This window comes from Coturnix japonica, chromosome 11 (assembly GCF_001577835.2).
Source record: "Coturnix japonica isolate 7356 chromosome 11, Coturnix japonica 2.1, whole genome shotgun sequence".
NCBI lineage: Eukaryota > Metazoa > Chordata > Aves > Galliformes > Phasianidae > Coturnix > Coturnix japonica.
Window position 1 is genome coordinate 16568143 of NC_029526.1, and position 13855 is coordinate 16581997.

Here is a 13855-nt window from a genome sequence, read left to right on the forward strand (position 1 = left end):
GCTCGGGGGATTGGCTTTGGAGCTCACACAAGTCATTAAAATGCTGTGATGTGAGGGGAATTCAGATAACTGCTGTCTCCAGCTGAGGCCTGTGGGGGGGAGGACGGGGTGATGGAAGGGGCTGGGATGGAATTGGCTTTGGGAGAAGTGTTGCTGGTAGTTTGAGGTCTGTGCTGCCTGCTGGGTGATGTGCAGCTGAACTTGTGGTCCAACACCATCCTTACCATGCCAGTGTGAAACCAAACTTCCCTCATTGGCAGCAATGGGCTTTGTATCCCAGGCAGTGGGGCTGGGCACAATAAGGGTTCTGGAGGCTCAGCCCAGCTCCTGACACACAGATATTGAAGGAAATGGCAGTTGGGTTGTTTGTGCAGGTCAGCACGTCCTGCATCCAAAGCAAAGTCTGTGGTGCTCTGTGATCCCGCTGGCTGTTCCAGCATTGCTATTGCAGCGTTCCCTGGTGGCTGCATTTCTGGCATTGCTGCCTTTCAGTGTCTCAGCTGTGTGAGTGGCGCGGTGCTCCTGCAGAGTGCATGCTGTCTGCACAGGGTCAGAGCTATGTGAGCAAGCAGCTCTCGCAGTGACCTTCTCTCCCAGCTCTGCTTTTGCACGTTCTCCCTGCAAAGGTCAATGCGGTGCCAGGGGCAGTGCTGCAGCTGTGCCTCATCTTGCATCCTTGTAATTGCAGAGCGATGAGCGTGCAGGAGCTGTGAGACACTGTGCCATGTCGGGCAGGGCTGTAACCTCTCTTGTTTCTATCGCAGCAGGATCTTCGTTTTGTTGCTATAGAAAAGCTGCTGGTGCAGGTCTGCAGGGCACCGGGCTGTCACTGAAACCGTAGTGAGCCCCAAAGAAACTGTGTGTCCTTGAGAACAAATCAGATGGTGTTTCCTGCCACCTCCTCAGGAAAAAAAAACAGTGTTGGATTGACAGTTTGGGAAAGTGAGGCTTCCTCTCTGTCAACACAGCAGGCTGCAGTATGGCACAGTGTATGGAGGGTCCCTCTGCCTCCTGCTCCCATCCCCAGCAGCCTGCAGGCAGAATCCCAATGGGATGCAATGACCCATCCTGCTCCAGGGCAGCGGGTGGGGATGGGGGAGACCTGCAGGGGGGGGTATTCTGTGTGTTGAACTGACAGACAGTGTTCTGCCCCATGGCTGTTTCATGCAGGCAGTCATTCTTTCTCTGTTCCAGGTGACTCCGGGTCTGGAAGGGCAGGAAGGGGAGCTGCTGGTCCGCGGCTCCTCGGTGTTCCGTGAGTACTGGAACAGACCCAAAGAAACCAAGGAGGCGTTCACACCTGATGGATGGTTCAGGACAGGTACTGCATCCTGAGGAGGGGGCAGGAGTTGTACCCCCAGGGGTGGGTGTGGAGAATGGGGTATGGCTTCACCGGGTTCCCCTGCACTGCAGCCAAGGGGTGGAGCGTCTTTGGGTTGCTGGCTGTGACTGAGCTGAATGGAAGCAGGTGTCACATCAATGACCCCAGGAGCGTGGGTCCATCCCTGGGGCAGCTCTGCTCTCATCTATTGCTGGTATCAAAGCTGGACCTGCATGCACTGTGGGTGTGACTGGGGGTGATCAACCACTGCCACTGCACTGGAGGTTTCCATGGGATTTCCCTTCCTTGTTCCTAATGCCTGGGAAGCTGAGCTGTATGGGGAGGATCCCAGGGAGAGCCCTGGGGGTGGGAGCAGGTCAGGAAGAGGGTTTGGAATTGCCAGAATGTTGCATTCTGCATTTGTTTTAAGCAAAATCTGTGTCTTCCCAATAAAGGGAGCTCTGAATAAAGAGAGCTCCAAAGAAAGAGGCCTTTTGTTTTGAACCCGAGGCTCTCTTTATTGTGATGTGCTGTGTTTATGAAATTCAAAGGGATTTGAAGGCACGTTTCTTTTTCTCGGGCTCTGCCTTCCCTTTTGGACCACAAGTGAGAAGCGGTTTTGATGTTTGCAGGGATGGGAGCAGCTCTGTTGTTTGATTCTTTCCAATCAGATTCCACCAGAAGGTAATACTCCGATAACAATAACGTATATTGGAGGTCGGTCCCTGGTAGGTTTTATCTAATGCCTTGAAAACATCCCATTATGCTCTGCCAACAGACTGCCCCTGCCCAAAGCTGTGCTGGGGCAGCAGGGCCTGGGAGAGAGCTCATAACATGGGATGAGCTCAGGGGGATGGGATGCCTGATCCCCACCGACCTTCACACACGAGCACTTCTAACGTTCCCATTGCCCCCTGTTTGCAGTCCACCAACCCAGGAGCACGGGGCTGGATTTGGGATGCCCTCTTTGCCATGTTATTCATCATCCATTTGTGAGGAAGCAGTGATTTCTTGCCACTGCTGGGCATCCCATGGTGGGCACAGCGCTGGGTGTGGGGCAATCAGCCTCAGAGATTTTCTTTTTAGGCAACACTCGTGATGAATATTTCAGATGGAAAGGAATAGCATGCATTAATTATTGCAAAGAGATGTCTTTAGGAGAAAATGATTTTGAAATTCAGTTTAATTTCATTGTAATGCGCCGCAAACAGGAAGGGAGTATGTGTGTTTAATTGGCTCTCGGGGGTAAGGCCTGGAAGATGGCATGCCTTTGTCACAGGCCATTAGTGATACAGACTGCATAATGAGAGAGTACAATCAGCTCACAGCTGCCGGCTCCTACGGGGAGAGAATGATATTAAATAGAAATCAGTATAAATTAAACTTAACCCTTTCGCTGGCTGAGCTGAGAGGAAAGCCTGGGGCTGGGGATATCAGGGGGTGCCAGCAGCATCTCACAGCAGCCCCAGGAGGACGGCAGCTCCTCATCTTCTCCTCAATCCATGTCCCTACTCTTTGCCTTTCATTGTTCCCCATCTCATGTCTGCTGGCTGCTGGAAAGGTGAGGCTGCTGGAGAGCAAGGTGATGCCATAGGGACGGTGGCAGTGCCAGCCCATGTGGGTCACCACCAGGTGATGAAGCAGCTTGGCACGGTGCTGCTGGGCAGTGCCATGTCCCCCGCGCTCCACTGGGACTCAGAGATTTAGAGAGAGCAAAGCAGGAGGCAGTGGGGAACACACAGCAGCTGTAATTTAGCACTCTGCTGATTGCTAATGGCAATCTGAAAAAGCAGCGGGTCAGCAAATGAAGAGTAATTACTGCAAGGGAAGAGCAGGCACTACTTGTGCTGCACCTCGTGGTGAACCCGGCACGGCACCGTGATGGGGCACTGCATGCGTTCCTCCAGTGCTTTGCAGCATCTGCTGCCCTGCTGCCCTGCTCACGGAGGGGCTGTGAGCAGCGTGGGGCTCTGCCTGGATGCTGCGCTCAGTTTGCATGCACGGAGACAAGAGTGGGTTTCATTTCCTCCTCTGCTTTGTGATTTGGGGCAGCCCCAGGCTGCATTCTGCAATGGGAGGCTCACAAAGGAATCTCATTTCAGAGCCTTCTCTGGTTGCAGGTTGTTTATTTCGTAGTACGTTCAGGACAGCTCTCTTTCTGCATGCAGTCCCTGTAGATCAGGAGGTATTAAAACCCAGCACTTCCATGGCAGCAGTCGTTCTCTTTCTGATTGGCAGCTGCTTTATTAAAACCTGTTTTGCTCCCATGAAACTGTCTCACCAAGGAGAGCAGCATCACATCGAGTGCTGGGGCGGCCGCTGCTTGCACGGCAGGAAGGAACATCAGTGCTTTAAGCTCAGGGCTCCAGCAGCTCCCAGGGAGCAATAAGGAGCTCTGTGCAACACCTGAATGCCTGTGAGCACTGCAGAGCACTGCCACACTGCACAAACATCCCCTTGCAAGTGTGCCCACACTGGGGAGAAGGAACACGTGTGTGTGTGTGTGTTTGCACTGCAGGAAGGAACGCAGCACGGCGCCGCTGTGACCTTTCGGTGCATTCAGGATCTTGGCTGCAATGGGATGCAGCTGAAGGCTGGGTGTTGCAGAGGTGATTTACTGCTGCTCCCTGCCTCTTGATTTCCTCACATTCACACCGCTGTCTGCCTCTCTCTCTGCAGCTCTCGTTTCCATTTAAGTCAATTTGATTACTTTTATTGTACTGTATCCATGTTGTTGACAGAGCTGCTTAGATCGGAATCCCTTCTGGCCATTCCCAGGGAGGCTGCGGGGCTCCCCCATCTGCTGCAGGCAGAGAGAAGTGCTGAGCCCCCCAGGAAGGTGCTGAGACCCCCAGGGTGATGCTGAGGCCCCCAGGATGATGCTAAGCCCCCCATGAAGGTGCTGACCCCCCCATGAAGGTGCTGACCCCCCCATGAAGGTGCTTCCATTCACATTTTCCATACACCCAGAAAATTAGAATCTGATGTATTCAGAGAGATTTATTTTCAATTACAGGTTAAGGCTGAGACATGAAATAGCACCGGGAAGTAATGCATAAATCCTGCAACAAATCCATGTATCTCAGCTCCATATAATAAGATTTTATTGATTGCTATATTGTATCTGTCAGAATAAAACTCTCTTAATGCGTGCATCGGGATGGAGAAGATAGAAAGCTTGTTGGTGGTAGAATCTGATTCAGGAATCAATGCTCTTTGATTAATAAGTTGTTAAGAAAGTAAGAGTTATTTAACTTGTTTGGTGAACGTTTTGAAATGATGACTCATCTTTTACCTTTCTTTCTCCAAGCTTCATTGAAGCTGATGTTGCTGTTTTTCATACTGGCAGGTTCTCTTTCTTCCCCTTCCCCTTCTTCTTCCCTTCCCTTCCCTTCCCCTTTTCCTCTCCTCTTCCTCTTCTCTTTCTCTCTCTCTCTTCCTTTTCCTCTTCTCATTCTCTTCCCTCTCTCCTCACATGGCTCTTCACCCATCCCATGCCCACCTCTGGATGCAGGCAGGTGTTTCCCTGCCAAGGGAATTACTTCCATTTGTGGGAGTAGCACTGACACCTGAAACAGAAACCACTTTTGCTTGATCAAGGCAGATTATAAATAGAAATGCACCTCATTAGCATCCTCATCTGCAGGTTTTCTGTTTGTTTGCTGTGTCTCTCCTAGTCATAAATTCAGTTAATGCAAATTCGGGTTTTTTAATAATGATTCCTTAATTGGAATGTTTTGCAGGTAGAATCACAGACCGGTGTGAGCGGTGGCACCCATAGGGTAGCCCTGTGCTCTCCAATGGGGCAACGTGGGCCCAGACATCCACCAGCCCTCACTGAAGAGGTCTTTCTATGCGTAAAGAAGCTTATTCTTTCTCTGAGAGCAATAAGACATAGTCAGGTTTGCCTGATGGTTGGAAGCCCAAAGGCCATTAGAGCAGAGCGAGATGAAGCCCATGTATTTCCATGTCTGCTTGGAAGAGTGGTGTTTCCAGCGGTCTGGGGAATGACTTTGGATTGTAGCTGTAAATGAGAGCAGCTTTTGGCACAGAACTTGTTTACTCTTCCACAAGGCTCTGGTTGCAGCAAGTGCTGTGGATGCCAACCATGGACTGTTCGAGAACCTCCAGTGCCCAGAGTCCAACATCAGAGGCATGGAGCAATCACACCCCACGTGCAGGGCAGGGGGAACAGTAGGTGCCCACATCTCCCAAATGCAGCCTTTGCTCTCAGCCTTCACCTTTCAGGGTTTGCTCTGTGCTTTGTTGTTGCAGCACCAGGATGAGAAGGGCTCACTGGTGATGACTTCCCATCCTGGGATGGATGCACAGATCCCCATCCCAGCCCTGTCCAGGTTGTATTGAGGATCACTATGAGCCTGATGAAGCAAGAGAGCTGCAAGCTCACTGGTGGGCTGAGAGGGGAACCAGTGGGAGCAGGAGAGAGAGTGTGTAAGGAAATGGGCCGAGCTGTGCTCCTTCTGGAACCAGGCAGACCTGGTTGCTTGCACCGAGAGTCCTCCCATTGCTCAAGGCTGACTTACAACTAACGGTGCTGCACCATAAGCAGAGGTGTGGGCTTTGGTGTATTTAAGCAAACAATTTAAGCAGATATCCTGCAGTGTGTCCCATTGCTGCTTCTCCAGTCAACATCCTCCTTTCGTTATCTCCGCTTTATTTAATAATCCATCTCACAATGGGCCGGGTCATGTTGCTGCACAGAGGCGTTGCATTCCTTAGCTCAGGTGTAATTGATCCCTCAGCTGTTGTGCAGAGGGGCAGAAACCAAAGCAGTGGAGTTGTGCCTAACCTTATTATTATTACAATCACCATGTTTAGCCATGCACATGTGGTTACCCCCCTCTGCAGTGCTCCCCAGCTGAGCAGCCGTGCTGCCACACCTTGCAGCATTCACTTATTTATTACTCTTTGACTTTTCTTTCTCATCTCGTTGTCTGCAGGGATTTCTATAAATATTTCAATGCTAATGTGAAGGGGAAAAAAAAAAACCAACAACCCAACGTGTCTCATTTTTACTTACCCGTTTTCTTTTCTGGCTTCTCCTCTGGGCAAACCCATCTGCAGTAACTCTGGCTGTGGGGGGAGCCCCTCCACCCAGCCTGCTTGTATCAGTCACCCACCAGCTCCTGCTAATGGTGAGCCTACAGTGCCCTGCCTGGCTGCTTTAAGGGAGCATTGAAAGGTTGGGCTTTTTTATCTTCTGTTTTGTTTTTGTGATTGAAATGGAGTGCTGGGCAGTGTGGACAAGCCCTTTGTTGGGTCCAAATACCAGGGGAGTCCCACTGCCCAAAGTGGGACCATGCAGCTGGGGATCTCAGTGATGTGGTGGCTCCTGTGGCTGGGTTGGGGTGCAGGACACAGCAGGGGATTTTGCAGTAATGGAGCTAAGAGAGCCAGCGAGCTTCAAGGGGAGACCTGGTACAGTGTGGGGTCAACGAGCATCATCCTGACATCTTGCCCTGCTGCAATGAGCTCCAGAAGCTGTAAGATTGCAGCTGGGAAGTGAAGGGATCACTGATGTATCAGCCAGGACAAGGCCAGCAGCAGGTCCCCGGCTGCCCTGGTAGCAGCGTGTGGAGCAGGGCTGAGGATTAGCACCCAGCAATCAGATTTCTCTTATCTGCAGCTCTCTCCTTGCAGGTAGCAGCTCCATCTGTGCTCAGCGAGCGGTGCCTTGCTAGCACGGTGCTTTGGGAGATGCCCTTGGGTGCAGTTTTGTTCCAGGTGGAAATGCCAGGGGAGGCTGTGCAGCCTTTCATCTCTGCAGGGCTCTGCCCTTTCTCACCGCGCAGCTCCGCCGCATGCAGAATGCAAACAGGCATCCCCACACAGCGTGACGTGAATTCATTCCAGGCTGAGCAGGGTTTCTTTTTCTCCTTGCTTTTCCTTTTCCCAGTGCTGTGTGCAGGACTTTGGAATCGGCTGCTGAGCTCACAGCTCTTGCAATGGGCGGTCAGGGTGGGCACGGGGTCCGTCCTCTGCCCATGTATTATCAGGGCTGGTAGGAGCCAGGCGTGTGCACGGGGAGGTGAGGATGCCCCTGAGCTGCAAATCTCCTTGGCAATTTTATTATGTAAATAAATGGTGCTTGCACATCCACCTGCTGCTGCTGCTCGTGGTGGTGTTTGTGGCAAGGTACGTAAACAAACAGCGATTCTGCTCTAATAGATTTATTTCCTTTCTTGCGAGCCATTAAATTACCTCCAGGTTTCATGCAGGTACTGATCTGCAGCAGCGTCACAGCCTGGCTCTGCCTGAGTGGTCTGCAAAGGGTGGCAGCTGGGTGTTGTGAGCCCCCTGCCCCATATATGGGGGTATCTGGGAGCGTCTGACTTTGCTGCAGACTCCCACCATCCCTGTACCAGATCCCATTTGCAGCTCAGGCAGCAGCAAACCCCCCCCCAGTGCTGGGCTGGGTGAAGGCAAAACCCATATCTGGGTAGTAGGGAATCCTCATCCCAGCCCCAGGGAGCAGAGCACTGAGCCCCTGGGGGGTGAAGCTCTGCACCTGGAGGGGGCTCTGGGCTGCAGGTTGGGCTGCAGAACCTGCTCCCTTTGGAGGGGCTTCTGCACTTCACCCAAGCAAGCCAGAGCCCTGGGAGTTGCTGGGGAGGGAGATGATTTCCTCATTAATAATTGCTGCGTTATCCATATGCATGCATTTCGTAAAGAAGCCCCAGCCTCCCCCTCCTTTGCTTTCTCTCCCCCTCCAGCAGCTTTGATGCGTTATTAATGCTCACAGCACAAACCAACCACTGCCCTTGGTGTGCTGGCACCTCGGAGCAGCTGAGGGAGCCCTGAGCTCAGTGGTGGAGCGGGACAGGAGTGGAGCAAGGCAGCCAGACCTCAGCTCCATCCTGCCCTGCATCACCCTGCTGCGTGTGAGCAGTTCTGTCCCAGCAGCAGCCCAGGATGAGGAGATGCTGCAACCAGCTCGACTCTTGGCAGCAGCTTGAATTCTGGGCTCCTCTATCTCTGTCCTCCTCCTGGCACCGGTGTAGTTGTGGCTGTTGATCATTTGGGTGTTTTGCTTCTGCCTGGGAAGTTCCACCTCTACGTTTGGAGGGCAGGATGCTGAGGGGCTCCTTTGTGCTTGCTGAATGCATGGGGAAGGTGAGCAGTGAGCCCTGTGCACCCAGGGCACACAACCTGCATGAGGCCCTGCTCCACCGCAGAGCCCAAATCCCGCGGTTCAGAGGTGCTAATTGCTGCTAATTAGCTACAATTTGTTCTCTAACCTCTGGAGCAGCGTGTTGGAAGGCAAGATGTCTGTCAGCAGTGACACACATTATTCATCCCGATGCCATAAATCAACCTAGAGTCGCTTCTGTTATTTAGCCTGTCGTTTAGGGTTTCATTAGATAGGTGCACACATAGAATTTACACTCAGAGCCTCCAATGGACCCCAGCACAGCACACAGTGACCTCCACTGCACTGAGCATGGAGGTGCTGAGCAGTGCAGGGTCGGAGCTTTATGCACATAGAGCTGCTCCCCCCTGCAGCCCCCCAGAGCTGGAGCTTCCACCCTTTGCCACCTCCAAAGAGGTGATGGGAGCAGCTCCGGTGCGTCCGCGCCTCACCGCGTGCTCCATCCCTCCCTCTCCCATTGCCCCATAAATAAATTCCCCCAGTCCATCCCAGCGCACTGTATCAATCTTGTTTAATAGACTGGAAAGCTTATTGCGTGGCGGCGGGTCGCGAGGAGTGTCGAGGTGATGGATGGCGCCTTCCCGCAGCCGAGCCTCGTTGATGTATAATGAAATATTTATGATTTATTCCAGCTAATAAACCGGAGTGAAGTGTGTGATGTATGCGAGCAGATGGGGGATCTATCGATGCGGTCTGCCTTGTGGAGGGGGAGGGAAAGGTGTGTGTCCATAACGTGTGTCTATCACACAGCCCCATCCCTCAGGGTGGGCGCTTTGGGGATGGATTCATTCCCAGGGGAGCCCTTCAGTGCTCACCTGCTGATTGCCCGCCCGCCCCCATCTCCTCCCACAGCTGCTCTGGAGCAGTGGGAAGGGATCTTATTTGAGCATTGAATGTGGGGCTGTGCTGGGAAGTCGTTCCAGGAGGGATGGATGGATTGGGGGCTGCAGGGGTGTCATTGCCATAGAATCATAGAGCCATGGAATGGGTTGGGTTGGAAATACCTTAAATGGAGCCATGGAATGGGCTGGGTTGGAGGGACCTTCAAGATCCTAGAGTCACAGAATGGACCCTCCAAGGTCCTCAAAGAACATGGAGCCGTGGAATGGGTTCTCCATTGGCTGTGCTCTGTAAATCTGATCTCAGTGCCTGGGTTTTCCCAGCTCAGCCCTGGCTCTGCATCCCAACCCAGTCCCTGCTCCTCATGTTCACCTGAAGGGCTTCCTTTCTGCATTCCTGCCATCTCAGAGCTCCTCCAGCATTTCATTTTTCTCTTCCATCTTTGCAACAGGAGTTTTGCAACTTGAAACTCATTGCAGAAATCTCTGGGGCTCGCATTTGGAAACAGGGTCTCCATTGCAACTCGTGGGTTTCCAAGGCGTGCGTGTGACTGTAGCAGCCACATCCAAGGACCTCCCTGTAGGAGGTCCCTCATAACTGAAGCACTTTTACCCCCAAACCTCATTCTGAAGACAGAGGTGGTACTGGACACACCTTCCTTCAGTGCCTGATGGGCTGACACTGCGAGGTGGAGGTGCTCCATGTGGGCAGCACATGGGGATGCCCGGCCCCATCCTGGTGCTCAGTGCTGTGCCCTGGTGCCTTGCTAAGGCCCCTGCCCCCAGCTTGGCTTCCTTAGCACAGAACAGCACCAGCACCTCGCCAAGCAGATGCCCGCTGAGCATCTTGAAACCAATCCAAAGGCAGCGCTGATGGCTGCTGTCAGGGAAACAATAATCCCGTGGCCTCGCGGCATCAGCTGCGCCCCGGCGCTGTGCCGTGTGCTGGAGGCTGCTGCTGCCTGCTGGCTTTGTTCCACGGGAGGAGTGTGGTGTGGGGTCACAGGGTGCAGCCTCACCAACCCGCATCTCCATCCCCGTGTGGATGCAAGGATGGAAGAGATGGCTGTGCCCTGAGGAGCTCACGGTGCTGCATAGAGAGGTGGCAGGGAGCAGCTGTCCCACAGCCGGAGCTGCTGGTGCAGGAGCAGGGTGACAGCATGGCTCCAAGCTGGTGTCATTGCATGGTGCTCCAAACCTCACCTGTCACCTCTGCTGTCCCCTGGGAGCAGGATGCAGGGATGCAGGGAGCTGCTTTCCAAATCAGGGAGACACAAAGGCCATGAGGGTGAGGACAGGGGCGGGGGGCAGCACTGAGATCTCCCCCCCACCCCCCCCAACCCCTTTGCTGCCATCTGAAAGCACAGCCCCCCTCCTCCTCACCCACCGCTTGGCGAAGGCGCTATTAGCAGGATGTGAGTAATCATCTTAAGTAGCTATCAAAGAGCAACAGCTTGTTAAGCATTTAGCTGGGCTGCGCTGTCGTGACCCCTCCTCAATCTTCCCCCGTGCCAGCAGGAATTACCAGCACACACCTGCCCCCCCACTGCCCACCCTATGGGGCGATGGAGCCTCGAGTGGGCACTCATTTTCCTGATGTTGCCCCCCACCCAGCTCAGTGCACCCCTGGGAAGGCTGGCACCCAGCTCTGGGGTCCCTGGGGATGCTGTGGGGCGGCAGGGGGAGCTCTCAGGGGTCCCTCTTTGTTTTCCAGGGGACACAGCAGCCTATCATGATGGTGTTTACTGGATCAAGGGCCGCACCTCGGTGGACATCATCAAGAATGGGGGCTTCAAAATCAGTGCGCTGGAGGTGGAGCGTCAGCTGCTTTCACACCCACACATCACAGGTGAGCAGAGTGTGGGGCTGTGGGGCTGCACTGGGGCCCATGCCCTGAGCTTGCAGCCTGGCCCTGTGCTCAGAGCAGCTCTGTCAGCCTTTGGGAATGAACCCCCATCCCTTCAGCCCACGTCCTCTGCTCTCTCCCCAGACGTGGCTGTCATTGGACCCCCAGACGTGGTGTGGGGGCAGCGGGTCAGCGCCGTGGTGCAGCTGCGCAAGGGGGAGATGCTGTCGGTGAAGGAGCTGAAGGAGTGGGCCAGGTGAGGGCTGCAGCACCCCACACTCACTGCTTCCAGGCAGCAGCACTGATGTGCTCCAGGCATTGCTGCAACCAGCAGGGTTGGGGCTATCACAGTGAGCCCAAACCCTCACGGTGCCGCAGGGGCTGTGCCAGGTCCCCCCGTGCCACCCCACTGCTGTCCTGGTGCCCCATTGATGCTGGGGAGGGGGTGGCTGTGGGCACTGCTCCCCCTCGCCCTGTCTCTCCACGTTATTTCTCATGTCACTTCCATCTGCTCAGCCCTTCTCTCGCTCCCTGGCAGCAGACACATGTCCCTCTTCACTGTGATTCATCCTGTGGCTCTCGTGACACATATGGCAGCAGGGCCAAGCCGATGGGCACACTTGGCACCTCGTGTCACCATCAGTGCCAGCACACTGCTGGGGGGCCCGGCACGGCCCCAGCTCGGTGACACACAGCACAGAAGGCAGAGCTTCCCCACTGTGCCCTGCAAAGGGCAGGGGGACATCATGCCACACCGCTGCTGTGCACGGCAAGGCAGCTGTCAGCACCCTCATCTCAATGGTGGAGGGCTTTGGGTGGGCTCTAACAGCGTGTGCCCACATTGCAGGGACACCATGGCCCCCTACGCCATCCCCAGCGAGCTGATAGTGGTGGAGGAGATCCCACGGAACCAGATGGGGAAAGTCAACAAGAAGGAGCTCCTGCAGCGCTTCTACCCGGCATAGGGCACAGCCTGGGAGCCCCATCTTGTGCCACCAGGGCTCTCCGCTCCTCAGCCCCCAAAAATGAGATGGGGGGACACACAGAGATGGGCAGCACAGGTAATGGAGGCAGGGAACGCTCTGCCCAGGTAACCCAGCACTGGGAGGGCTCCCATCTCCCCTCCTGCTCGGCCCCACTCCTCACCAACCCTTTGTGTTACGCCATCGGCGACGCAGTAAATTTTGTAACTCGCCAAATAGATCAATATCAAATTATCATGTCTCACATTCATAACTCTTAAGCAAGCAACAATGGGGAGAGACAAGGTCACCGGAGAATAAATCGCAGCCAGGGCTCTTCATGATCCATCATTCCCGACAAGCCCGGCACCCAGCGCCGGCGCCGTGACAAGATCATTAATAAAACTCCATAGGAGCGCGATCGATCGCTTTGATGGATGATCACAGGTAGCAAATAGTGCAGAACACCTGGCTGTCACCCTGCACACAGGGGCTCACACGGCACAGGGGTGTCCCATGGCCCAACCCACCCTCCTGCAGCCCCAGCCCTGTGGATGGGGTTGGTTGTTGGTGAGGTCACCATCTCTGAGCAAGGCAGAGGTTGGTGTGTGGAGCTGAGCACCACTATGGGGATGTGTGTCCCAAAGCCACGTGCTCTGCTCCCCCCATTGGGACCCCAATCCCCCCCCGAGTCTCCCAGCACTTCACTTGGCAGCCACATCCCATCGGCGCTCCCATCATACGTACACAGCCATCCTATTTCATGCAGTGGCTGCAGGCTATGGGGCCATCCATCTCCTTTGTGGGGGGCTGCAGGGGTGTGTGGGTGGTGGGAGCATGTATGGGGGCAGAGAGCAGCCGTCATCACCCGTCCCCTGTCTCATGTCCCGAGCCCATGTCTGTGCCTCACGTCCCCCTTCCATGTCCCGTGTCTCTCATCCCCTGTCCCTGTCCTCGGCCTCCGTGCCCCATCTCTCACCCCCCACCCCACAGAGCTTTGCAGCAGATGCCCTGTGGTTGGAGGGGGTCTCCCAAAAGCGAGAATCCCATAAGGGGAAATGGAACTGCCCGTCCGGGTCACCAAAACACCGCACCTCCCCCTGCCAGGGACAAAGGACGGGGGACACGGCCCCTCTGCCCGGCCTTGGGGAGGGGGCATCGATTTCAGCCTGCCCACCCCCTCCCCGGGCTGCCCCCGTCGCTCCCGCTGCGTCCTCCCCGGGTGCGGGGACAGCGGTGGCCGGAGCGATGCTGCCATCTGGTGCCATGGGATGGGATGGGATGGGATGGGATGGGATGGGATGGGATGGGATGGGATGGGATGGGATGGGATTGGGATGGGATGGGATGGGGATGGGATGGGATGGGATGGGGATGGGATGGGATGGGATGGGATGGGATGGGATGGGATGGGGGTGATGCTGTTGGAGATGGGATGAGCAGATGAGAATGAGAATAGGATTGGGATATCAGTGGGGATGGGTGTTGAGTAGGGTTAGAATTAAGGATGATAGGGATGATGAGGATGGGATGTGGGTGGTAGTAGGGATTGTTGGGGTTGAGGTGGGATGATGGGTGCAGGACTGGTGAGGATAAAGCTTATGGGAATGGGGATGAGCGGGATAGAGTTGATAGGGACAGGGCTGACAGCGATGGAACTGATGGGGGTGAGATGGGGCTGATAACGAAAATAGGGCTTTTGAAATGGGATGGGTT

At 54.7% G+C, this 13855-nt stretch overlaps 1 protein-coding gene across 4 annotated transcripts in view; it reads left to right on the forward strand.

Moving 5' to 3' along the window:
* Positions 1-12560, forward strand: part of ACSF3 (acyl-CoA synthetase family member 3) — a 38752-nt gene extending 26192 nt beyond the window's left edge. For 3 of the 4 annotated variants that reach the window (XM_015874396.2, XM_032447099.1, XM_032447098.1), the window contains 4 exons: positions 1195-1321; positions 11046-11180; positions 11322-11433; positions 12025-12478. In XM_015874396.2, coding sequence (XP_015729882.1) covers positions 1195-1321; positions 11046-11180; positions 11322-11433; positions 12025-12142 — 492 coding nt within the window. In that variant the 3' untranslated portion in view covers positions 12143-12478. Of the gene's footprint in view, positions 1-1194; positions 1322-11045; positions 11181-11321; positions 11434-12024 lie in introns of all 4 variants that reach the window. The other variant, XR_001557835.2, reaches the window with a different exon arrangement.
* Positions 12561-13855: the final 1295 nt, after the last annotated feature.